Genomic DNA, 26,729 nt, shown 5'->3' with positions numbered 1-26,729 from the left:
AGTGAGATGCAGGCTCTCTAAACAATCCAGGTAGTGGGTCTATTGGTATCATTGTAACTGGAAACAAAAAGTCACTAAAGGGACTAGCAGTTAGAGTAATGACTATGTCGCTGGGCTCCCATGTAGCGTCCCGGACCTGGTGGCTTAAAACTTACACCAGGCGCGTGTGCGTGCGTGCCCAAGATCCCAAGAGGAGAATGGAGGAGAAAGGACTGCGGCATGGTCATCCCCCCGGGGGTGATTTTTGCTTTCTGTCTCTCTGTCTCTCTCTGTCTGGTGAGCGCACATGCCCTATAGCAAAAAAACCTCTCAAAAAAAAAGAAAAAAAAGTCACTAAAGAGCAGATGGGTTGGTGCTTATAGATAGGTATTTTAAAAAGTAAATAGGTTAAAAAAAAAGGACTATGCTGGGCCAGCCAGAGGCATGGTGGTTAAGGTGGTTGGACCCCTCATGGCTGACTATGCAGTTAGAGTCCCAGATCCAGTGGCTGGGAAAACACTCCAGGCACGTGTGCAAGAGTGCCCAAATTCCCAAGAGGAGAACAGAGAAGTAGAGCCATCATCCCTGGGGAGGTGAACGCTTTCTCACTTTCTCCCTCTCTCTCTCTGCCTCTCTCCAGTGAATGTACATGCCCCATAGAAAAAGTTTTAAAAAGGAAAGAACTATGCTCTTCTGCAAAACATTATGAAACCTAACAAACAAAAGAACATCCTTACCATTGTTATAAGTTTTGTTATATATAAATACATACACCTGCAGGGTAGTTTTCTTTTCCTATTTAATATATAAGAACATAAAATTTTGGGAACCAGCAGTTAACGTAATGGCTATGTCGCTGGACTCCCACGTAGTCGACCATGGTTCGTGTCCCAGACCCAGTGGCTTAAAACTCACGCCGGGCGCGTGTGCATGCGTGCCCAAGATCCTGAGAGGAGAATGGAGGAGAAGGGATTGCGGCATGACCATCCCCCCTGGGGGGTGATTTCTCGCTTTCTGTCTCTATGTCTCTCTCTGTCTGGCGAGCGCACGCGCCCTACAGTGAAAATCTCTCAAAAAAAAAAAAATGATTCTCATGAAGGTGAAAAGGACTGTATTTTCAACTCCCAAGGAAGACTGAGCAATGTCTGGAGACATAACAGTTTGCATCACTGAGTTGAGAGAAAAATAGGTGTACCACTGGCATCTAAAAGTAGAAATCCAAGAAGCTGCTGGGCATTTTATAATGCACAGGACAGGATTCTGCACCCAACAGAAAATTATCTGACTCAAGATATCATTAGTCAAGGCTAAGAATTCCTAATTTTGGGTGATGGGAGTGAAGATTCTTAACACACGGGTATTACCATTCAAATATATATATTAGTTGTCTTTTGAAGTCTATTTGACCACTTTACCAGAAAGGATACAAATAGCTCATGAAATGTATTTGACACTTTTGAAATCAGCAATTATTATGAAGAAAATTCCGTGTGTATTTTATATGGAGAGAGCACCAGTCTATTTGTCAATTAGCCATGAAAATAAAAGCTAAAATGTTTTGTAAAGCGTTTTTCTTATTTAAACCAGCTTGCTAGAAGTTTTTCTAAAACAGAACATTCACTTTCTAATATTTTTCGGGTAAAAATAAAGAAAAATCTACTCACTTGCCATTCAACGCTGCAACACCAACGGTACTTCGAGCAATCGACATACTGGCTACAAATGTCCATTGCTGACTCTGTGGATCCCACCTCTCCACTGTGTTCAGATAGCTCCAGCCATCATGGCCGCCCACAGCATAAATAGGACCTTCAAGTACGGTTACACCTAAAACATTGGAGAAATGAATAGTATGCATAAGGTTAACAATAACTACACTTAAGGAGGAAGTTGTCGCAGGCCAGCAGGTGGTATGGAGATGAAGTGCTGGACTCCCACATGACGGAGGACACTGTTCCTCTCCAGGATCCTGCAGCTGGAAAGTGATACTGCATGCTTGTACCCAGACTTCTGAGAGGAGAATGGTGGAGAGAAGGCATTGCATCTCCCCTAGAGGAAGATTTCTCACCTCCCCGCTCTTTGGCAAGCCCAAGAAGGAAAAAAAAAAAAAAAAAAACTGGAAAGTCACACCAGAAATGTGTGTTTCCAAAATCCCAAAAGGAGAGTAGAGGAAAAAGAATTGTGTCGTGGTGTGGCCATCCCTCACAAGGAGTGATTTCTCATTTTCTTTCTCTAGTAAGAGCACACACCGACTATAGCAGAAAAAAAAAAAAAATCCATTGAGAGGGGAGATTTCATGTTGGATGTTCTCACTACAATATAATTAATAAAAATTAATAATTAAAATAAAAAGAATGGATATATGTTTTAGAAGAATTTTAGTAGAATTTTGAAATCGAATTAACATAAAACTGATCTCATTTATCACGGACTCCAGTTTTTAAGTAACAACTGCAATAAGGCAGAAATATCTACTACTAATTAAATCATTCCATTAAAATAAAAACAAAATGTATAACCCCCCAAATAAATGACACATATGCATTGCAAAATAAAATTAATTCCTTGATTTAGGGCCATAAAGAGGAGCAAATTCTGAAAATCAGAAATAATATGTCTTATGTCTCTACTTTTGAATGGTATTTTTACACTGCAGTATAAAGTACTTTAACCAATGTGATGTTAAAGCAAAACCGTACTTGCATTTTGAATTTCACAGTAGTGTTCTTTGTGTTTTGACTTTCTGGTGACTTCATAATAAACTTTTTCAAAGTGTATAAAGAATGACATTTTCACATTATTTACTGAAATCCATAAACACAAGCAATTATATAAAATTAATTAAAAAATGTTCAATGGATAGATGTAATTGTATAATTGCAACTCACTGCTTTTCCAGTAAATTCACTTCTTTATAAATGAATTTTTAAAACACTAAACAGTTGATAAATACTTAAATATCAAGTTAAAATTAATTGAAGTGATCTCTTTCTCTGTTGAGAAATTTTGGTGACTGTTCCTCAAAAAGATAAAAATTCAATGTTTGATTGTTAAGAACTCAGTGTCTGTGATTTTACCCTACTTTCCAGCTGACAAAGTACTTTAAACTGCAGTGTAAAAATTCTCTTCAAAAGCAGAGGCAAAAGACATATTATTTCTCATTTTCAGAATTTGCTTCTTCTTATAGCCCTAAATAAAACAATTAATTTTATTTTGGAATGTATACGTGTCATTTATTTTTGGTTATAAATGTTGTTTTTACTCAAACTTATGCATATGGATAACAGACATGAATCCTGGTAACGGAGGAAGGACAGTTTACATATAACAGCAATCCTCAGTATCACCATTTGTGGCAGGGGGCGCTGGTTCTCTGAGTCTAGGTTTTCTCAAGGTGACCCATAGAAACTGACCGAGACAGCCTTAGCATTTCCCTGTGCACCATGGAAATTTAGACCAATTATTTGTGCCTCTGGAGCCTTAACTCCACTTTCCTAGAGCATTTACTTTAGAAAATTTGTAACTGCGAAACCTTTCTCTGCTCCTTTGAGATGTAAATATTTTTAAAAGGCACCTGCTGGTTATACAACCCAGAACTGTTTCTTTTTTTGTTGTTGTTTTTTCTTAAGGGCCAGGGAGCCTTTTCTTTACAATGTAATCAAGGAATATAGTGTCCCATCTCCAAGTTGCTCTGAAGACAGGGGCCTAACTTTAGCTGCCATTTTATTCTAACTATCTCTTGATGTGAAGATAAAGAAATGTTACTTCTATGATTAACCCCAATTGGCAAACATAGATTGCTTATGCCATCCCACTTCACACACACACACACACACACACACACACACACACACACACACCACAACTCTTAAAAATTCTACTGCCTTCATTTTAATGAGTTGAGTTCAACTTTGGCTCTGGCCTCTCCCATGTTGCAATAGCCTTGAATAAATTCTCTCCTGCCTGTTGGATTGCTAGTATGATTTTTTGCTGTGAGCAGGTCAGTTGACACTTGTACTTGGAGTGAATCATATTACCATCGGGGGAAAAACACCCAAGAACAAAACACATCCAAAAACATTAAGTTACAATAGTTAATAACATATACATGCCCATTGCTCTGGAAGAAGATATTTTCTTTGTGGTTTTTAAAGTTTGTCTCCTTTTTTATCTCGAAAAGAGGAAACCTATTTTCCTAGGTTTTTTTTTTTTTTTGGATAGGTTTTTCCTATAGGGCGTGTATGCGCACCAGAAAGACAGAGAGACAGAAAGCAAGAAATCACCCCACAGGGGAGATGGCCACGCCACAATCCCTTTTCCTCCATTCTCCTCTTGGGATCTAGGACATGCACTCCCTCACCCAGCATGAGTTTAAGTCACCAGGTCCAGGACTTGAACCATGGTCAACTAAATGGGAGTCCAGCAACATAGCCATTACGCTAACTGCTGGTCCCAGTTTTTCTATTTTAATAGCATCCTTCTAAATGTAGCCTGGAACAAAGAACATTCTGACTTGACTTTAAAGATTTGCAGATGCTGTTTAGGTAAATTCACTTTACAAGTTGTAGTGATGTACAGTGTTTGAATGTACAAAAGAAATTAAAATAAAAATATACAGAAATGTAAGAGACCCACAGCAAATTGTCTCCCAACATTACTGTGAAAATGAAATGATACCTCACTTATTCATTCATCATTCAGCTATTATTTATAGAATAGCTACTACTGGTCAAGAATTCTTCATGACACCAAGACAACAGATTCGGAAGATAAATGTACTATCCTTATTGACTTCTTCATATTATTTGATGGAAGGTTAAATAAAATGGGAAAGGTGTGTTATTCAGAATAAGTCTATCTGCTTCACACATATTACACAATTATAACCAATAAAGGAAAAAAGTACCTGGCTTTTAAAAAATGCTGTTATACATACTCAACTTAGGGATGCACTTTTACACACACTGTTACATTAGGTAAACTAGGTATGCATGTGGAAAAATGGTACATTGATGCAGCAGTAGTTAAAGTCAAAGGCATAAACATTTGATTTTTTTTTTTTAGGTAGCTGAGAGTAAGATATAAGGATCAGAAAGTATGAATAAATGTGAGACTGTGGCCATTTGCAAATGATAGGGCTTACTTTATGGACTTTTTAGAGAAGTGTGTGCATTTATTCACATGTACCAACTGTAATTAAACAAATCAAAATGAAGGTTACATTCCAGTGCAGTGTTTTTTTTTTATTATTATTATTTTTCTTTTTTCTTTTTCTTTCTTGCCAGAAGGCATGTGCACATAAGAGAGAGAGAAAGAGAGAGAGAGAGACCTCTCTCAAAAAGGCAGAACACCACAATCCTTTTTACTCCATTTCTCCATCCCATCTGGATCCATGCCAGGCATGTTACTCCTGGGCCAGGATTCAAACCATAGTTGGCCGTGTGAAATGTGGCCTCCATGCACAGCTATTAGCCATGGTTCAATGGTATCATCCCAATAAGCTTCTTTAGAGAGATCCTGCGATCAATTTTTGCTGAGCATTAGTAAGATATATAGTAGACTTTTAGGTAAGTTATATGTTCTAAATTGAGTAGAACATATTTGGAATGGTTTATATTCTTTCTGGCCTTTTCTGGTAGATAACACATCTTTAAAAAGATTTTTTTTAACCACCTTTAACTATATTTGCTAATACAAATATCTCCTTATGCTATGTGGTTTTCATTTAAAACTCTTAATGTTTTTAGATGAAAACAAAGTTGGATTCACTTGATTTGGTACAAAGCGATGACAGCAATGTAACAGGGAAAATATTTTTTTAAATATAAATGATGGTTGAATTGATATCCACATAGGTAAAAATGGCCAATGGTCAATACACAGAAGTCATTCTAGCTAGGTTATATATTTAGATATTTAAAAAAATTTCTAAAATATAATAGACATACATAACTTAATATCTTTTGATAAAAACATTTTTTTAAAACAGGACACAGAAAATAGTTACCATAAGGAAAACAATCAAAATACAAAAATTAATGACCTTTAATATTCCCCATGGAAACCAGCAGATGGCATAGTGGTTACATCACTGGACTCCTACGTAGTTGACCTGGACCTGGCGGCTTCAAATTCACACTGGTCATGTGAGCATGTGTGCCCAAGATCCCAAGAGGAGAATGGAGGAGAAGGGACTATGAATGGCCATGCCCCCACTGGGGGGTGATTTCTGTCTTTCTTTCTTTTGTTTCTCTCAGTCTCTCTGGCAAACACATGTATCCTATAGAAAAAAATCTCTCTTAAATATATATATAAATAATATAATCCCATATATATTATATACATTTTATATATTTATATTTTTATGTATTTGAATTATATATAACATATATAATGTGTAATATGAAATATAGGAATATATATTATTTTTATATATTATGTGTAAATATATTATAAATAAATATAAATATATATTAAACATTAATTTTAGAATCATTTTGACAATTTTTCCAATTTGTTTTTCTCAAAAATCCTGATAGAATTTCTACTGGGTTGACATTGAATATTGGGGAGAATTAACATCTGAAGAACATTGTATCTTGGGACCAGCAGTTGGCATAATGGGTATGTCGCTGGACTCCCACGTAGTTGACTGCGGTTCGAGTCCTGGACCTGGTGGCTTAAACTCACACTGGGTGCGTGTGCGTGCGTGCCCAAGATCTCAAGGGGAGAATGGAGGAGAAGGGATTGTGGCATGGCCATCCCCTCTGGGGGGGTGATTTCTTGCTTTCTATCTCTCTGTCTCTGTCTGTCTGGCGAGCACACGTGCCCTATAGCAAAAACCTCTCCAAAATAAAAAATAAATAAATAAAGAACATTGTATCTTTTAATCCAAAATAGATTTTTCTGTATTGGCTGTAACATGTATCTTTGCCAAATATTTATAATTAATAGTTATAAGTTATCTGTATATTATATTAGATTTTCTATATTTACAATTATATCTTCTGAAAATATTAGTAGTCATATTTATTCCAATATAGTTATTATACATTTTTCTCTATCATGCTTTTTTTTAATGTCATTATGTGAATATCTTTCAGTATTTATTTTTTTCTTAATAAATTGATTACTTGAAGTTGTTAAATATTTTTTTAAGTAAGTAATGTTTCTTTCTTTAAACTCTAGTGGTTATTTAAACCATTTATACTGAATATACTAAGTGCTTTTATTAGATATATTTTTAATATTTGTCCTAGTTGTTACAGTGAGTTTCTTCATTTTCTTCCTCCAATGTGATTTTTTTTGCTTAATATGTGAACTTTTTAGTTTTTTGTTTTCCTCATTTTCAGTTTATTATAAAACTGAAATAGTTTGTTAAATGAGTGATCAGATTATCAAACAGACTCAGATGAATGAGAGATTTTATGCATTACCAAAATTTCAAGGATAAAGCAAACCTCAGAGTGCATGAGAAACAGATATATGTACAGAATTTTTCAACCTAGTTTCTTCTCTTTGAGGATTTAGACCCCTCTTGTGTGACTTTAATGCAAGTACTAAGCTCTAATTTCTGCCAGTGAAATTCAGACACTACAGAAGGTCCAAGTTGTCAGATTTTTGGCTTTGCTCCTTTGACTCTCTGGTACAAATGCCAGAAGAAAGTAAAAATAAAGGTTGAGTTTATCTCAGTACTCTTTTCTTCCTTTTCATATCTTGTTTCACAAATTCTGGATACTGTGATTTCTCTCAAGAATATGACTTATGCATTTAGTTTAGCATCTCTAAATACATGTTTTAGAAGACTTACTTAGCTATAAAATACTTCTATACTACCAGAAGCCAAATTTGTTCATGCAATGGTTTGAAAAGTATTTGCACACCAGAGGTCTGTATGCTAGAAGCGCAGGGGCACTGCCTTTGTGAATAGATTATGTAATCTTCTGGAGGGAGGGAGTTTTTACTCTCATGAGAGAGCAAGTTGTTATAAAAGTAAGATGGCTGTTTGCAGATCTCTCTTCATGCAATGCCTGCTGATATTCCTATTTCTGTTTGCCATGCTGCAACATATGATCAGAGACTGGTTGACCTAATGCTGGCCCCCTATCTTTGGACTTGGCAGATATAGCTACTGGGATTGTAAATCAAATAAACTTCTATTTCTCATAAATTTCCCAGCCTCAGTTATTTCTGTTTAGCAGTAAAATAAGAAAGTGTGAGTTATCTCTTAACTTCATTGTTAATGTAAACCTATGATAATGTAATATAGCATCTGTCATTAATATACTGTATATTTATATAAACATGAAATATATATTTTATTGCATGTATATCTATATGTGTGTATATATGTATATATACATGTGTATATATGTGTACATGTACACATATATATGTACATATATATATATATACAGTTTCATGTTTATATGTGTGTAAGATTTTCCTCTGGCTCTACTATCTACGTAGAAAAGTTTCTTATTCTAAGTTGCAACTTCCTTGTGCACAGAAATGAGGGATACATATAGCAATGAGCTCATGGTGTTATATTGAAGATTATATGAATTAATGTGTGTAAAGTCTTTAGAACAGAAAATAATGCACTGCAGTCATTCAACTTTTGCTATTATTATCTTTATACTCAAGTTGGGGGGGTAACATAGAAAGGAAACTAATAAAAGAATATGTCAAGTTCTTACAGGCATATAAGAATTCTTGATATAACTAGTAATTGGAATAATAAGCGCATTCAAGTAAAACAACTTTGGGAAAAAGTTCTAGATAACCAAAAAAGATTTAAGATATGATAATATGAAATGTTGCTGAGAACATTGGAAATTGAAAATTCTTATATGTGTTGCCAATGGAACTGTAACTTAGAAACACAACTCTGGAGATTAAATTTAACAATGGTTACTGAGTCTATAATATAACTTTTAAAAATATTATACATATTTTATAATCAAGATGTAATTATGTTAGGAAAAGTGTAATAATTCAAGGAAAGACATAGTAAACAATACATTAAGTCAATAAAACATGTGCTATGACATGAATCTTTTAACACAAGTATCTGTTCCCTTGCTCTAAAAAACTATTAGAAGGTTTAGCATAAAGCCAGCAAGTGGTATGAGGTTAGGGCATGGATCCCAGTAGGCTGGCTGCATAGTTTGAGTTCCTGAGTCATGGTTTACAAATCACAAAGGGTACGTATGTGTTGTGCTCAAAATCCTGAGAGGAAAAAATGGAGGAGAAAGGACTATAGTGTGACAATTCCCTTGGGGAGTGATTTCTGACTTTCTGCCTCTTTCTCTCTCTCTCTCTGGCAAGCACAGGAGCCCTAGAGAGGAAAAAAAAAGTTTATCATATATTTATTGGAGATAGAGTGAGCCTACATGCTAGTACAGAAGACAAACGATAAATACATAAAATATTGAAAGATTTTGTATGTTACTTATTCTTTAATTAACCAAAGTATTTCCAGTGAGACTATCAGGGTTGTGGGTTGGGCAAAATGCAGAAGGATGCTGTAGATAACAACCCCAGCTTTGGAGTGTAAATATCTGGGCCCAGATCCTCATCTATGGCTACCAGTTTTGTGATATTGGGAAAAAAAAAATTTGAATTGCTTTTATCTTCATTCTTTTTTTTTTTTTTCTAGAGATTTTTGCTATAGGGCATGTGCACTCACTATAGAGAAAGAAATAGAGAGACAAAAAAGTGAGAAATTATCCTCTAGGGTGATGGCCACACAGCAATCCTTTCTTCTCCATTCTTCTCTCTGGATCTTGGGCATGCATACACATGTGCTTGGCATGAGTTTTAAGCAACCAGGTCTGGGACTTGAACCACCATGGACTACGTGGGAGTCCAGTGCTGTAACCATTATGCAATCTGTTGATCCCTTATCTTTATTCTCAAAGAGTATATGATTTACAGCATTTGTGATAATATTATACTCAGTAAATAATAGACTCTTAATAAATTTTAGTTGTTACATGAATCAAATGCTCAGGATGGCCCATCTTAGCAGAGGTCATCGAAGCAAAGAAATTAAGAATTGCAAGTAGTGGGACCAGGGAGACAGTCAAGCATTACACTCTAAGATAGTGATCATTAAGACAAGGTTCCAAGTTCACCTTAGGCCAGGTACATCTATGCACGTGATGCTGAGGCTGAGTCATAGTGTCAAGACCCTGTTTGGGGAGCTGTGTTTATGTCTCTCTCTTGCTGTCTACCTCTCCTCACTGTCTCTTTGTCTCTCTTGGTCATAGGAGAAATAAATAAACTTAAAGCAAAAAGAATTCCAAGTAGGCTGTCAAGAGTTAAGTAGATGTCATCACCCTCAAAATGTAAATTCCTCTTCCAAACATCTGTAATTATACTTAATGAAGTCACTGAGCAAGTAAAATATTCCCAGCATTGTTGCTATTTTAATAACTCATGATTGCAAAGTATCCATGCTTTTCTTGAAAACATTCATATTTTATGCTTCCACATTATAAAGAAAGATATTCTTGTAGATCACCACAGGATTTCCAAACTCTAGCTGCCTTATAATGTGATTTGCACTTTTCTTGCAGCTGTGATGATTCCCTTGCAGAAGGGTCTCATTAAGTTGAGTGAATAATTGGACCAGAATAATTTCAAAATCAGAATGATACATTCTGCAATTTCCTTATGTCTACTGAAAATATCTTTACAGATGCAGCAAGGTTAAGAGTATATAAATATTTATCTGTGCTTTTGCTCTGTGCCAGTGTTAACCCTCCAAAAATAATAATCTAATGAAAGAAAAATATTTTTAGAATAATTTTAATATGACTCAAGATTAGGAATCTACGAGTAGTTCTGATAATTTTAAAAAGTCTTTTAGATATTTTACGTCACCAAAATGTAATTTTTGCAATGGATACGTATGAGTATTTACAAATTATGAACTGTATCTCTTTGCACATATTATTTCTCTGAGAACTGTGCTATAAAATATTTATCAGACTGTTTCTGCATAATTTTCTTTCAACGTAGTTCAGTAAAAGAAGCAAACCATCCCTAACTTTCAGGTTAAATGGCACAAATTAAAACTGAGCCCTTTAAATGAGGATTATGGAGCACAAAGAAATGCAATGAAAATATAGAGCCTTATATATGGAAAATGATGAGTGCAAGTTGGCTTGTTTATGCAGATCAGTCTTCCAAATATTTTTTCACAGTAAAATTTAAAGCCTTTATAATTTACCTCAAAAGATTTATATTGCTATTTCCAATAAGTACAACCAATAATTTGTTCTCCTGAGAAAGAAATTACATTTGTTACTCTATTAATATTTCCATCAGAATACTGCTACATTCATTCTAAGCTTTTAAGTGCTTCAGTTTAAAGGGAACATGTATTTTAATTATGCAAATTATGACAAAATAAAGCTAATTTCTAATGTAACTTTATTGTTTGCACATTAGTCTTTAATTACATCTCAGTATGAAAAACATAAGCCTGTAAGATTTCCTTTTGTTCAGGTAAAGCCCATTTATTTTAAAATAATAACAATCAATTTAAACACTTTGATTTAATCATTGTGTTAAGTGAATTATATAATATCACTAATTATTACCTTGTTAAAATCACAAAATATATCTAAAACCTAGTGGCTTTATATGTATATGACCATCTGGGGATAAGTTCCTTTAAATCGCCTTTCAAAAGGCATTTTTAAACCTTATCAACAGAGATATAGGTGTAACTAATAAATATTTACAAATAATGATTAGGGTAACATAGCTCCAATACTATCAAATTGTTTTACTTCAGCAGTAATGAATAATTAGTGTTTATTAAAGTGAAAAGAGCATATATACTCTGCAAATTATTAAAAAGAATCTGCATAATGGGCAACATAAAAATGGGTAAGTAAAGTTATGTGTATTTTGTATACAGTAGTCTGTAATATTTCCCCAATTAGGTATTAAATATATATGTATTCATTTGTATGTGTGTATATGTGTGTGTGTGTGTGTGTACAGAGGTCTTCTTAAAAGTTTCCTCAAAAATATGATGCATGCATATAATATACATATATATTATTTCTACAAATACTTCTATATATGTAAATAGTATGTAAAATGTTAATAGATACATAAACAATTTAAAAATATTGATTGTGGGCAGAAAACAATATAACATGTTGTATAAGAAAATTTTTCATACAATCGTACAAAATTATGTAAGCTTAAAATAATTTTTGTTTGATCCACACAAATAGAAAGAAAGCACGATTTATATTGGTGTATTATTTCCATTCTTTGCTTCATTGAGAATACTGACTCCCCATCTTGGATAGACACTGAAATCACCTGTGAACCATTGACAAAAATATTAATATCTGGTTTATAGAGTTTCTAATTTAATTGAATTACTATGAGATCTAGACACAGTAATGCTTAAAAGCTTTTAGGGAAATTTATAAAGTCAAGATGGAAACTTACTGCTGTGATAGAAAATGACAATGGAAGTACAACCATGGATGATGTCTTCAATGAATAATCTGTCAAACTGAACAAGTTTCTAATATCTTTCATTTATTTCCTATGCCATACTGAGATGCATAGTATTAAGGCTTTCATAGAAGTTTAGCATAAACTAAACTTTTTTTCTAATTTTATTTTGATTTAATTTGATTACCATACCATTTCCATTTCATAGTTTCATTCATTACCCATTTATCTTTCCATTACATATACTTAAAATAAGTTAAGATTCTCACAGAATGAACAGGAAGATAGCAATGGGAAAGATAAAAGATCACTGCAGAAGCATATAAATAGGTCCTTCCTTACTACCTGTCTACACAATAAAAGCTACTGTGCTTTGAATGTGTCTCCAGTAAGTTACTGTGTTGAAATGTCCTGAACCATCATAATGATGTTAAAAGGGTGGAGACTTAGAACTATTAGATGTTAAATGTTGGGCCTTTGAGAAGTGACTAGGTTGTATAAAGTCAACAAGGTGGGGTCCCCTGACTAAAAACCTGGTAGTTTTATGAGAATGGCAAAGACATGGGCGTAGTCTATCCCGCTCTTGCCTTTTGTGATGTATTCTCTAGAGTCCCCACCAACAAGAGGACCCTCACCAAATGCAGTCTGTTGACTTTGAAGCTCCATAATCGTGAACTAAATAATCTTAAATAATACTACACATGTTTTACAAACTACATGTGGTATTCCATTGTTAGTGACAAAAAAAAAGAGAGAGAGACAAAAACAAAAGAAATGGTTCTTATTCAAGGTGAAAAAATGATGACTGAACTAAGTTCCTGATAAACATTAGGATTCATTTGGGGATGAGTAATTCTTGTCAGAGGAAACATTTGTGTAAAGGCCTGATGCTAAGAAGAAGCAGAGTATGTGTGCGGATCTACAAGAAGGTCAATGTGACAAGAAAATTGGAGTTAAGGGTACATGGGGCATAATGTACAATAATGCTGAATAGTTAAAAGACTACATGATGGCCTTCTATGCTAACAAAATTTGGTGAGAGAACATCTTTTATTGAAATTGTACTGCTGTTGGAGACTCTTTCTACCCAATAATATCTTTGCGAAAGTTGGAACTGAAGTCCATCTCTCACCTTCTCTTGATCTCCTTTCTCTGTGTCCTGTCAGGGTATTAACTCTAATAAACTTATAAACAGTGAATCCAATCCCATGTTGGCAACTGCTGCTCAGTGAACACCAATATACACAGCTATTGAAAGATAAACATTCTAGAGGCCAAATAGTGGCCCAGCAATAAAACACAATGCTCTGTGGGGCTGATTCAAATGAAAAGTCTCTGTGTTTGTATTCTCTAAATATGCCAGTGACACACATGCCCATGATACAGGTCTGGCTGAAGCAGAGGGTAGATTGTGGCTTCAAGATCTTTTGGGTCTTGATGGATTAAAAACAAAACAAAACAAAAAATTAGTATATGGTGTAGACGTGACTAGATTGCGGCATACCAGTAAAACATAGTGTTCTGTGGGACTGACACACTTGGGAATGTTCCTGGTCTTTACTCTCTTTTTTTTAATTTTTTTTTGAGAGGTTTTTCACTATAGGGCGCGTGCGCTCGCCAGACAGAGAGAGAGAGACATAGAGACAGAAAGTGAGAAATTACCCCCCACCCCGGTCTTTACTCTTGAGAAGAGAGACCTCCCTGAGTGTCCTGGGTACAAGTGCACCCATAATCCTGGCTGGCTGAGGCTGGGGATGGATTGTGGTGTCAAGAGCCTGTTTGGGGTGCTGTCCCTCCATCTCCTTCTGTCTCTGTCTTCTTCAATCATGGAAGAAATAAATAGACTTTTAAATAATTGATAAAGGTTATAGTAAAGTTGAAAAAAAAAAAAGAGCTAGTTTATAGAGGCATTATCAATTTAGGGACCAGCTGATGACCTAATGGTTACATCACTAGACACACACATGGCTGACTGTGGTTTGAGCTCCGGACTTGGTGGCTTGAAACTTATGTTAGGCATGTGTGTGCATGTGTGCCTAAAATCACTGGAGGAGAAGGGATTGTGACATGGCCATCCCCCTGGTAGGTGCTTTCTTGCTTTCTGTCTCTCTGGCAAGTGCACAAGCCCTATAGCAAAACTCTCCCTCCAAAAAAAAAAAAAAACAATAATAATGCACATTTTATGTAAGACTTTCAGGAATTGGTGAAGAGTCTTGCACAAGAGAATAGTATCATTACAGACTAAATGCTTTAATCTGACTTCTGTCTTCAGGAGGGGAATATGTGAGGAATATGTGAAGAGGCAAATGATGATGCAGTTAATAATTGCTATCTAGATGAATGGATAAAGGGATCAATATGGAAATGTGGTCATTGAGAAAAAGTAACAAAAATAGAAAACATCATGGATGTAGTATTGACAAGATGAGATTTTGATTTTATTATTCAATAGAACATAAATAAAAAACATTAATTTAACAAATAGAATATCTATTGAGGAGCCAGCAGAAGGCATGGTAGTTAAGGCACTGAACTCTCATATGACTGACCCTAACCATGGTTTGAGTCCCAGACATGCTGACTTAAGTATTGTGCTGGGTGTGCATGCGTGTGTGCCCCAAATCCCCAAAGGAGAATTGAAGAGAAGAGATTGTGGTGTACCCGGACCCTCTGGACAGTGATTTCTCACTTTCCCTTTCACTATCTCTGTCTTTAGTAAGCATATGCGCCCTACGGCAAAAAATAATCATAGCAATAATATTTGTTGAAAATGTCCACAATGAAAATTGTTAGTTTAAGATATTCTACGTGACTATTGACAAATATATTATAAGGTCAATTGGTGTGATATTGATAATGAAGCAATTGTCATACTTGAAGATTCGTCTCTACTGCATTACAACAGGGCTCTACTGACATACACACGTTTCTATGCATACCAATATCAGCACCTTGAAACTCAATTCTCACTTTCCTTAATGACACTGAAACACTAGAAAATAAATATTCTCGTAGGTTCTGCATTAAAGACTGCCCATTAAGGAATGATAGGACAATTAGTAAAATAAATGAGAGTCAATAGAATCTTCATTGCAACCAGATTTTTCCAGAGTTGCAGCAGTTATTTTTAAAAATTTATCATTTCACATTGGATATTATTCAGAGATGTAAGAAAAAATATGTGTAATTCAAAATATATGAAATCCAGATAAATATTTCTCTCCTTTGTTTATAATTTACTAGGGGCCATAGGCATATCATTTTTGTATATAGATACCTGGGTTCAACTTAATACCTGCCACGTATTAGACGTTTAAGATATTTTTGGTAGATGAAAGAATGTATAAATTTAGTGTCATAAAAATTTACTTTGGTATCTATCTTTCAAATGTTAATATTTTACCCTGCCAACTGCAAGGTAAACTCCTTAGGAATATGGTCTATGTTTTATGCTAAGTACACTACAAAGCAGCTAATATAGCATCACTGGGGTGTACCAGTATTACTCTGAGTTCTGATTTCTTTTTCATATTTCCACTAGAAAACTCATCCTAATACAAATGCAGCCAGGCACCTTTCTGCTGATACCCATGCTTTATAGACTCTGTGTTGTTGCTCAGTGAGGCCTTATTCTACCTTTCCAATCTTATTTTCATTACTTATCTAAATCTTTTTTATCAATTGATGTATTACCACTGCCCAAATGTTCCCTTACTTTAACACTGTAGTTCTTCTCATCTGATGAGATTCTACTTTCCTTTCAGATCTCACACAAATGGGAAGATTGTCAGGTTTTCCATTCTGCTAGTAAGATTTTGCTCCTCTTGTATTCATGACCCTGTAATACTTATCTAACCCTTATTATGAGATAGTATAGTCATACTAAATAATATGCAGCATTTCAATTACTTGTGAATGTTACACACATCTCCTGTTTTATATTCATTTAAATATACTATTATCATACTTTTAAAATATAATAGATGCTAATTGATAGGGATATTTTAATGCAATTTTAATAATTCTGTATAATTGTATTCACTTCAAAAGTAATTTTAAAAAATCATTGCTGAAGTTTATTCCGTAATGCACTAAAATTCATTAAATAAGATTATCTTGCCTCATTCATATTTACAGACCATTAATGATACTTTTATTATATTCCAATAATTTTTTTTTGAGAGATTTTCACTGTAGGGCGCGTGCGCTCGCCAGACAGACAGAGAGAGACATAGAGACAGAAAGCGAGAAATCACCCCCCAGGGGGTATGGTCACGCCGCAATCCCTTCTCCTCCATTCTCCTCTCGCGATCTTGGGCACACACGCACACGCGCCCGGCGTGAGTTTTAAGCCACTGGGTCCGGGACACGAACCGCGGTTGACTATGTGGGAGTCCAGCGACATAGCCATCACACTAACTGCTGGTTCCCTATTCCAATAATTTTTATAATGAGATAAAACTGGCTAAATGATTCTTCCTTTATAATACATAAAAATGAAACACATTGATGTTAGAGAGATCATAGATTTTGAGCTATAACTGTCTGAATTCAATTCAACCATTTATTAGCTGTGTGATTTTATTTTACAAATCCCTTAATAATCTCCCCCATTGATCACTCTCTATATTCAAAAATCTGTATAGTCATTGTATTATTTTTGCTCCATAAGCCATAAGGAAAATGATCAATTTTAACTTGTGCCATTTTACCTGATCTTTAGGGATGACTTAATTATTTCAATGAACTATGCTAAAGAAAATTCCTATGAGAAAATTATGATAAATATTATACTGCAAAATTCTTGAGGGAAAAAATAGTTAACCATTTGTTAACAATGGAGATACTTTATGAGAAACGCATCTTTAGGATTTTGTTATCATGTGAACAGCACATAGTGGATTTATATAAGCTTAGAGGGTAAAGCCTACTACACACCTGGGCTGTGAGACAGAGCCTGTTGCTTCTCAGCTAAAAATCTGTGCAGCGTGCTACTGTACTGAATACCATAGGAAATTGTAGCACAGTGGTATTTGTAAATCTAAACAGAAAATACACATTAAAATATGGTATAAAAGATAAACCGTACTCTCTCCATACAGAGCACTTACCATGAATGGAACTTGAACAACTTGAAGTTGCCTTGGAAGAATGAGTGAATGAGTAGTGAGTTAGTACGAAGACCAAGGACATTATAATACACTACTGTAACTTATAAACACTGTATATTTAGGTTATACTAAATTTTTTAAATTTTATTTATTTTATTTAGAGAGAGATTTTTGCAATAGGGTGCATGTGCTCGCAGGAGAGACAGAGAGACGTGTAAGTTATACAAAAATTACTTACAAATTTTTTCTTCTTTAATAAATTATCTTTGGTTTATAGCAACTTTTATTTCATAAACTTAATATTTTTAATTTTTTCACTCTTGCAACACTTAAGTTAAACATCAATACATTGCACAGTTGTACAAAAATAGTTTCTTTATATGGATATGCTATAAGTATTATTCTAATTTTTAAATATTCTATATTTTTTACTTTTAAAATTTCTTTTGTTAACAACTAGGACAAAAGAATGTGTATGCATATGCTTTTATAAGACTGTCAGCATACTAGGTTCATTTACGCCATCATCGCCACACATGTGTGTAATGCATTTTTTGGAGGATGTAATCTCTATAATATTATTAGGCAATAGGAATTTTTAGGTCCAATATAATTTTCTGAAACTACTATCAAACAAAATATATCATTCAACTAAAATATCATTATGGGACATGTGACTAATTAAGATTTTGTGATTGAAATAGGTATGTAGAATTCATGATCAATTTTTTTTATTCTCTTTAAATTTTATGCTTATTCTTAAAAACTTTGCTCAGAAATAAGAGTAGTTGGGAACCAGCAGTTAGCGTAATGGCTATGTCGCTGGACTCCCATGTAGTGGACAATGGTTCGCATCCCAGCCCAGTGGCTTAAAACTCACGCCAGGCGCATGTGCGTGCGTGCCCAAGATCCCTAGAGTAGAATGGAGGAGAAGGGATTGTGGCGTGACCAACCTCCTGGGGGGGGTGATTTCTCGCTTTCTATCTCTATGTCTCTCTCTGTTTGTCTGGCGAGCGCAGGCGCCCTAAAGTGAGGAAAAAAAAAATCCTCTCCAAAAAGAAATAGGCAGTAGCAATTTCTGGATACTATTGCTTCTCCACTAAACAGAAGTCTAACAATTGAATTTTTTTTAAATTGAGCTTTTATGAACCTAAACATGCCTTTTGTGTTTCAAGCATGTATTATACATAAATTAATTTTAAAATACTATGAATTTTCTTACTAATATGTTATTTAATAATATCCAAGTGGTGATAATAATGACAAAGTAAATATTATACCTGAATAAAGAAACTATGAAGAGCAAATTTATTAACTCTAAAGAAATAATTTACCCACTTGAAATATAAGGAAATTCAATGATAAGAGTTTAAATAAAAATAAAGCAATATTCAAGTTAGCAAGAATAATTTACTAGGAAAGTTGATCGGAGACATTTTCCGTGTTAGTTTTGCAAAAATGCTGAAAGTAAAAAAAATAGGAGACTAAATATTCAAACCAGTCAATGAAAAAATGCTAAATTAATTAACTCAATTAAGAAAAATAATAACAAACTGGGGTGATTCAACAGGAGGATTAGCTGAAGGCTACATGATGTGTCCTCTCCAGTGCTCTTCAGCAGTTGGTATGTGTATGAAGGTCTACTAAAAAAATAGTTATAACTTCTCAAAACAAAACAAAACAAAAACAAAAACAGGGACCAGCAGTTTACGTAATGGCTATGTCACTGGACTCTCACGTAGTTGACCGCGGTTCGCATCCCGGACCCGGTGGCTTAAACTCACGCCGGGCGCGTGTGCATGTGTGCCCAAGATCCCGAGAGGAGAATGGAGAAGGGATTGTGGTGTGGCCATCCCCCCTGGTGGGTGATTTCTCGCTTTCTACCTCTCTGTCTCTCTCTGTCTGGCGAGCGCACGTGCCCTATAGCAAAAAGCTCTCAAAAAATAAGTAAATAAATAAAAGTTATAACTAAACCTATTAAATAACAGAGACTCATGTAAATAATTTAAGTAAAATGTATCTATTAGTAGTAACATCTCTTTGTACTACATTGTCAAGGAATCTCTAGTTAAAAATATGTAAATAAGTCACCCTTTGTAGAAATTATTAACTTCTTGTAATTAAATAATAGTTTCTGGAAACCCATAGCATGTTGATCAAGGTAACTGGATCCCACCTGCCCAATCTGTGGTTAGGGTCCCAGACTTGGCCGCTTGAGAAATAACTCTGGGCACATGAAAGGAGGGAGAAATGAAGGAGAAGGAATTGCAACATGACCATATCCCAAAGAGGGTGCTTTTTCACTTTCCCTCTGTCTCACTCCAGTGAGTACAAACACCACCTGACAAATTAAAAAACAAACAAATACTCTAGTTAGTACTTACTTCAGGCAGAAAATGAAATAATCTGTTTAATATCACAAAACCTGTATGATTGGGGCAGGCAGGTGTCGTGGTAGTTAAAGGCACTGGGATCCCACATGGTCAACTATGGATCTGGTGACTTGCTTTTTCACTTCTCCTTTCTCTCTTTCTCTCTCTGGTCAAATTAAGATAATAATAATAATAATAATAATAATAATAATAAACAAAATTGAATAAATAATAATTTAAAAAAACTTGTGTGATTGTGTCACTTTCAAGAATATAACTTATTTCTTTTAGAAATTATTTTATTTATAATTATTATTATTTAATTTGACCAGAGACAGAGAGAGAGAGAGAGAAAGCAAAAGTAAGAAAGTAAGCTACCAGGTCCAAAACCCAAACTGTGGTTGGCCATGTGGGAGTCCAGCACTTTAGCCACCATGCCACCTGCCGGCCCTAGTCTACTTACTAGATCTCAGTTGCTAATGAGTTAGCTGAAGTCCTAAACTCATACCATATCTGCCAAAAAGTGGGACAAAGAAAGAAAAAAAAGTATAGCATGGCAATTCACAGGAGAGTAAATAGGATATTCAAGAAACAAAAAAAAAAAGAAGTCTTTTGATTATAGTCATTCTGTCTGGGGTTAAGTGATACCTCATTTTGGTCTTGATTTTCATTTCCCTTATGATAAGAGCTGTTGAAGTTTTTTTTTGTTTGTTTGTTTGTTTTTTTTGTTTTGTTTGTTTGTTTGTTTGTTTTTTGCCTTTTGGTCATCTGTATGTCTTCCTTTGAGAGGTAAGATATGGAATTACCCTAACGCAACAACTAATGACTGTATTAAAAAACTGTGGTATATATACACTATGGAATACCACTCAGGTATAAAGAGTAACAAGACTGTTATTCAATACAAAGTAAATGCCTGCACTGTATGGCAGAAATGAAAAGATTTTGAAATTATTCTGGTCCAATTATGTGTGGGAAATCTGCTGTGGACATCTGGGTATTTTCTTCCCCAAAAGATGAAGGATATTTATACATACTGCCTTTTGTCTACTATCTTTCTTATGAATATTTCTTAGTTGATGAATTATTATTATTATTATTTCCTTATTATTATTATTACTTTGGTCATTGGAAAAGTCATGGCGTAGTCTTCTGTTTTTCTATGTAAAAGTACATCAGGACTTTTCTGACAAACCAATAGTTAGCAGAGTCAAAAGCTCTAAAATATAAGTAAAATAAAAAGAAGTTTTCATTTATTTTTAAAACTTCCAATTTTTATCCCTAGAATACACACACAGAGATACAGATATAGACAGAGATTTTTTTTTTTTTTTTAGACAGTGATTCAATGTCCACCCACTAAGCAATTCCTGTTAAAATCTCCTTTCTTCCCATGCCATTACATAGGACTAACTTCCAAAACATGAAACTTTGGTAGACAAATTATTATCTTAGATTGTCATAGATACTAATCTATTCAAGAAACTAATTTTTACAGGGAATAAGCTTCATATTTTACAAATTTAGTTGTCTTCTGTAAATTGGCAACTGGTAACCTAGAAAAGTTTATTTATGTCTTGTAAATTACCTATATCACAGGGTCAGTTGAGAATATTGTAAGGCATTTCTTCCACATTTCAGAAAAGATGATAAATATGGGTATATCTAGTTCAAATAAACTTTTGTAAAATTAATTAATGGCCAAAATTTGAGAATTATTAATAGAAGTATAAGCAATTACATTATCCATGACTTTTCATTTCAGTCATAACCTGAAGTTACTTACTTAAGGCAAAAATTATTGTTTTATTTTTTCGGACAGTGTTTCATTGTCATGATCCTCCTATCTCAACCTCCTATCTCAGCCTCCCAACTGAAATGCAGCATATGTTACCATTCACACACCTCATTTAAGACAGTCTCACATTATTGCCCTGGCCAACTTTGAGTGCAGAATCCTCCTGTCTCAGTCTTTCCAAGAGGCTGAGATTGCACTTACATGCCCACATACCCAGTCTTGAAGTTGGATCACATATTTACCCAGGCCTCCTTGTGGTCCCACCCTGCACGGTATATATCTTAGCATCATGTACCACTGTGACTGGGCAAAAAGTTTTTTAACTGATGTAAAATGAAGATCTTTCAAACATATTAATAAACTTTGTATAACTAAGGGATCACAATAAAATGAAGGATTTACACATAATTTACACACTAACAAATTTTATATATTTATGTATTAAAACTTCTTTCAATATGTTAGCAACCTAACTCCTCTTTCAAGAAATATAAATATGTATGAATAAAAGTCACAATGTCTTATCTTTCTATTAAAATTAATTTCATAGGGACCAGCAGTTAGCATAATGGCTGTGTTGCTGAAGTTCCATGTAGCTGACTGCAGTTTGAGTCCTGGACCTGGTGGCTTAAACTTACTCTGGGCGCATGTGCGTGCATGCCCAAGATCCCGAGAGGAGAATGAGAAGGGATTGTGGTGTGACCATATCCCCCGGGGGTGATTTCTCACTTTCTATCTCTCCATCTCTCTCTGTCTTTCTGGCCAGAGTGCTCACCCTATAGCAAAAACCTCTCAAAAAATTAATTTCTGGGACCAGCAGTTGGTGTAATGGCTATGTCGCTGAACTCCCATGTAGTTGACTGGGGTTCAGGTCCTGGAACCGGTGGCTTAAACTTACGCTGGGTGTGTGTGCACATGTGCTCAAGATCTCAAGAGGAGAATGGAGGAGAAGGGATTGTGGCATGGCCATCCCCCCTGGGAGGTGATTTCTCTATTTCTGTGTCTCTGTCTCTCTCTGTCTTTCTGGCCAGCACACGTGTCCTTTAGCAAAAACAAAACAAAACAAAAAACAAAAAACAAAACAAAAAGCAAACAAAAAAACCTCTCCAAAAAAGTTAATTTCACAGATTTTTATTTAATAGAACAATCACTTACACACCGATTTCAGAAGAAGATGCTACTTCTAAAATATCCTTTGAAGCTTTTATTTCCTTTTGTTTTCTTATAATTTGTGTTTAGTTCTGACCTCAAATGTTATAATACTGTTCTATTCAACTTACTACCTGCATGTTTATGTTTTTTCCCCGATTAATTACTGCATCTTGTAAAGATGCTACACACAAGATTTGAATGTAGTGGTCACTCAGGTAATGTATGTTCACTAGATTCATAATTGAAAGAACCACCAAAGAAGAAAGAAAGAAGTAATTGGGACCAGCAGTTAGTGTAATGGCTATGTTGCTGGACTCCCAGGTAGTCGACAGCGGTTCACATCCTGGACCTGGTGGCTTAAAACTCACGCCGGGTACGTGTGCATGTGTGCCCAAGATCCCAAGAGGAGAATGGAAGAGAAGGGATTGTGGCATGGCCATCCCCCCTTGGGGTGATTTCTCACTTTCTGTCTGTCTGTCTCTCTCTCTGTCTGTCTGGCAAGTGCATGCACCCTATAGCAAAAACTAAACAAAACAAAACAAAACAAAAAACAAAAAAACCTCTCCCCCCCAAAAAAAAAAAAAGTTAAAAAAAAGAAGGAAATAATTAGGCAAACTTAAGTCTAAAATAACAAATCAATCTTCTTCCATGGCCCCAAATTAAGTATATAGTTTAGAATTCTCAAAGATACTATAAGTGGTTGTGCAATACTTTGAAAGAAAATTAAAAGGTAACTATTAGAAAATTTTCTCCTTGAAAAAAAACTCATGCTGATTATCGATCACATTAAAAATAATTTATTATTCATCATAGTTGATTCTCATGCACATTGACCTTGATCTGAGTAAAAATCTAGCAATTATTCATAACTTCATCAAGATCCTGATTATTCTTTTTTAATTATTAATTATTCTTGATTGAACTGAATGTTCTTAAGTTTATTCTACACTATTGACTAAGAAAAACCCTATTGAGTTCATACTAATTATTTAATAAATGCTTACAGCAAAGGATTCCAAGTTATTAAGTAAAATATCTAAAAATAAGAAATTAAATGACATTATGCTGTTTATGAATAGAAAAGGGAAACAATTCTGTTTTTAGGATCAAAAATGTTTTTCTCCATTATTTCATATAGAACAATTTAAATGTTTCATTATCAGAGGAAAGAGTCATTTTATATTTCACTGAACTCAGAGAGGTCTCCAGACATGAACCAGTCACTTTTCCATGTGAATCTGCCATACAGAGTTCAGTGTTTTACCATTTCACCACAGTTCTGTCTCTGCATCTGATATTTTTGTTATTTTTGAATGAGGTGCCTTATAGAAAGAGCTGCTAACAACCAGTTTCTGGTAACACAGGAAAGACTAAATATTAGTAAATGTCAGTATGAGATACTCTTTACACATTAAACATAAATAAGGCACTGTAGTGTCCATCTCAGAACATAGGAAGAGTCTTCCTGTCAAGTTGATCAAGGAGGTTTTTTTCAAAAAAATAATTATTAATTTAATCTTATTTATTTATTTTTTATTTGACTAGAGAGAGATAAAGAGAATGAGAGGAAAAGTGAGAAAGCAAGCCACTAGGTCAAACCATGGTCAGCCACGTGGGAGTCCAGTGCCCCAACCACCGTGCTACCTGACAGCCCCAGATCAAGGATATTTTTATTAGGAAGGAAATTAAAGGAATTCTTTAAAAGTAAAAAGAAAATAATAATAATAGAAATAATTCAGGAGCAGAAGTGGGTTTTTTGGGATATGAGGGAAAAACTATTTGCTAGTTTTGTAGGACATTATACATGAAGAAAATAGAACAGTAAATTAAGAGAATAAAATCCTTAAGGTTTAAAAACTGGCATATGACTCCTTTTGATGGAAGCACACATTTTATTTTTACATGTGCATAATAGGGATATATTCTTTAAGATTAAAAAGTAGTATCTGCTATATACTACTTTAAAGGATATAATATGGATAAAGTCTTAGGAACATAAAAAGTCCTTTGGAAACGTTTGTGTGAATAGTGTAATAACATTTATGATTGACTCTTACGTGTGCGTGGAAACCTGTGAATAGTTAGGCTGATCAAGTATCACTTCTCAATGACTCCATCCTGATCTTTTCCTCATATCCTTGTTAGAATAGAATACTTCTTGTGTTTCTCAACTCTAAGACTACCATTTAACACAACTCCTAGAATATGATTTTTTTTTAAGAATATCTAACAAAAACCAGTAAGCACTCACTGGTAGATCATAATAGAATACCAGAACATCTAGAATTGCTAATATAAATATACCATATTCCTTTTTTTTTTTTTTGAGAGGTTTTTGTAATAGGGCATGTGCACCCACCAGAAAGACAAAGAAAGACAGAGACAGAGAGTGAGACATCACAACCTAGGGGGCATAGTCACACCTCAATCCTTTTTCTTTCATTCTCCTCTAGGGATCTTGGGCACACGCACACATGCACCCGGGCATGAGTTTAAGCCACTAGGTCAGGGACTCAAACCACGGTCGACTACATGGGAGTCTAGTGACTTAGCTTTACAACAACTGCTGGTTCCTCCGTACCTCTTTTCTTTATGATAATTCACTGTATAGGAATATTCCTGTTGTGACAGCATTAGATTATTCCATAATTTTTCAAGATTTCTTAAATATTGAGCACAGACCAGAATACAGTAAATAATACTATTACTTAATTTAATATAATTGTGTTATATTTACAATAGTTGAGGTCAAGAGTTACTGCTATTTTTTTTAATTTTATTATTCTACTAAACCTAATACTGAAAAGAGGAAGAAATGGAGAAGGGATTGTAACATAGTCATCCCCAGTGGGGTGCTTTCTCATTGCCTCCCCCATCTCTCTCCAGCAAATGCACACACTCTTGTGTCAAATTAAAAGAAAATTAGTCTACAAGTTTCAATTTAATGCATTAAACTATCAAGTTGAAGTTATCTCAGCCATAATAAACTCTGTTATTGTGTTACAGCAACAGAAGATGGATAAAGACACCATATTTTCAGAATATTAAACAGCACAGTTTGGCAAAATCATGGAAATTATTTTTCCTTATCTTCTCCCTCTTCCCAGGCATAAAATATAGAATGAGTTAATTTATTTTTATTTCATTTCCTTTTATCCCAAATGATGAAAATAACTGATCCAGCTGGTGGCCTAGTGGTTAAGGTGCTGGACTCCCACATGGTCAACCACAGTTCTACTTTTGGACTTGGTAGCTTGAAAATCAAACCTGGTTTGTGTGCATGCATGCTCCTAAGTCCCTAGTGGAGAATGGAGAAGAAGCTGTGGCATGACCATCTCCATGGGGGATGATTTCTCACTTTCCCTCTGTCTCTTTCTCTCTCTCTCTCTCTTTTCTGGTGAGGGCACACACCCACACCCTATGGGGAAAAAAAGTAGATAACCTATATCAATTGTAAAATATCAATAATATTAATTTCTCAGAACTTTCTTTCTATCAGGAATCACTGAAGGGATTTTCTGTGAGTTATCTTTTATTATACAAGTCATGTTACTATTAAAGCTGCTACAGAATTTTATTTGAACTTCTATATTTAAAATTATATTTTAATGAGAATGGAAGAAAAAGTTGCTAGAACATCATCTTTCATCTTTATTGTTTCTTGAGCAGAGGTCTCATGTCCTGTGAAAAGGTGAAATATTTTTAGAGCAAACTTTTGTCAGTATTAAATCTGACAGTCTAATCTTTTTTTTTTTTTTTTTTTTTTTGGGCAAAGAAAAAAAAATTCATTTGGTTTAAATATTTTCCTGGGAGGGCTGAGTGATG

General features: G+C 34.6%; 1 protein-coding gene across 1 annotated transcript in view; it reads right to left on the bottom strand.

Moving 5' to 3' along the window:
• Positions 1–26,729, bottom strand: part of LOC102468869 (kelch-like protein 1) — a 244,376-nt gene that overhangs the window by 33,559 nt on the left and 184,088 nt on the right. The window contains exon 8 of the mRNA XM_027767138.1: positions 1,644–1,806. Coding sequence (XP_027622939.1) covers positions 1,644–1,806 — 163 coding nt within the window. The remainder of the gene's footprint in view (positions 1–1,643; positions 1,807–26,729) is intronic.

This window comes from Tupaia chinensis, unplaced genomic scaffold, assembly GCF_000334495.1.
Source record: "Tupaia chinensis unplaced genomic scaffold, TupChi_1.0 Scaffold143943_1, whole genome shotgun sequence".
Taxonomy (NCBI): domain Eukaryota; kingdom Metazoa; phylum Chordata; class Mammalia; order Scandentia; family Tupaiidae; genus Tupaia; species Tupaia belangeri.
Note: the sequence above shows the minus strand (reverse complement) of the source record. Positions and strands in the feature narration are given on the sequence as shown.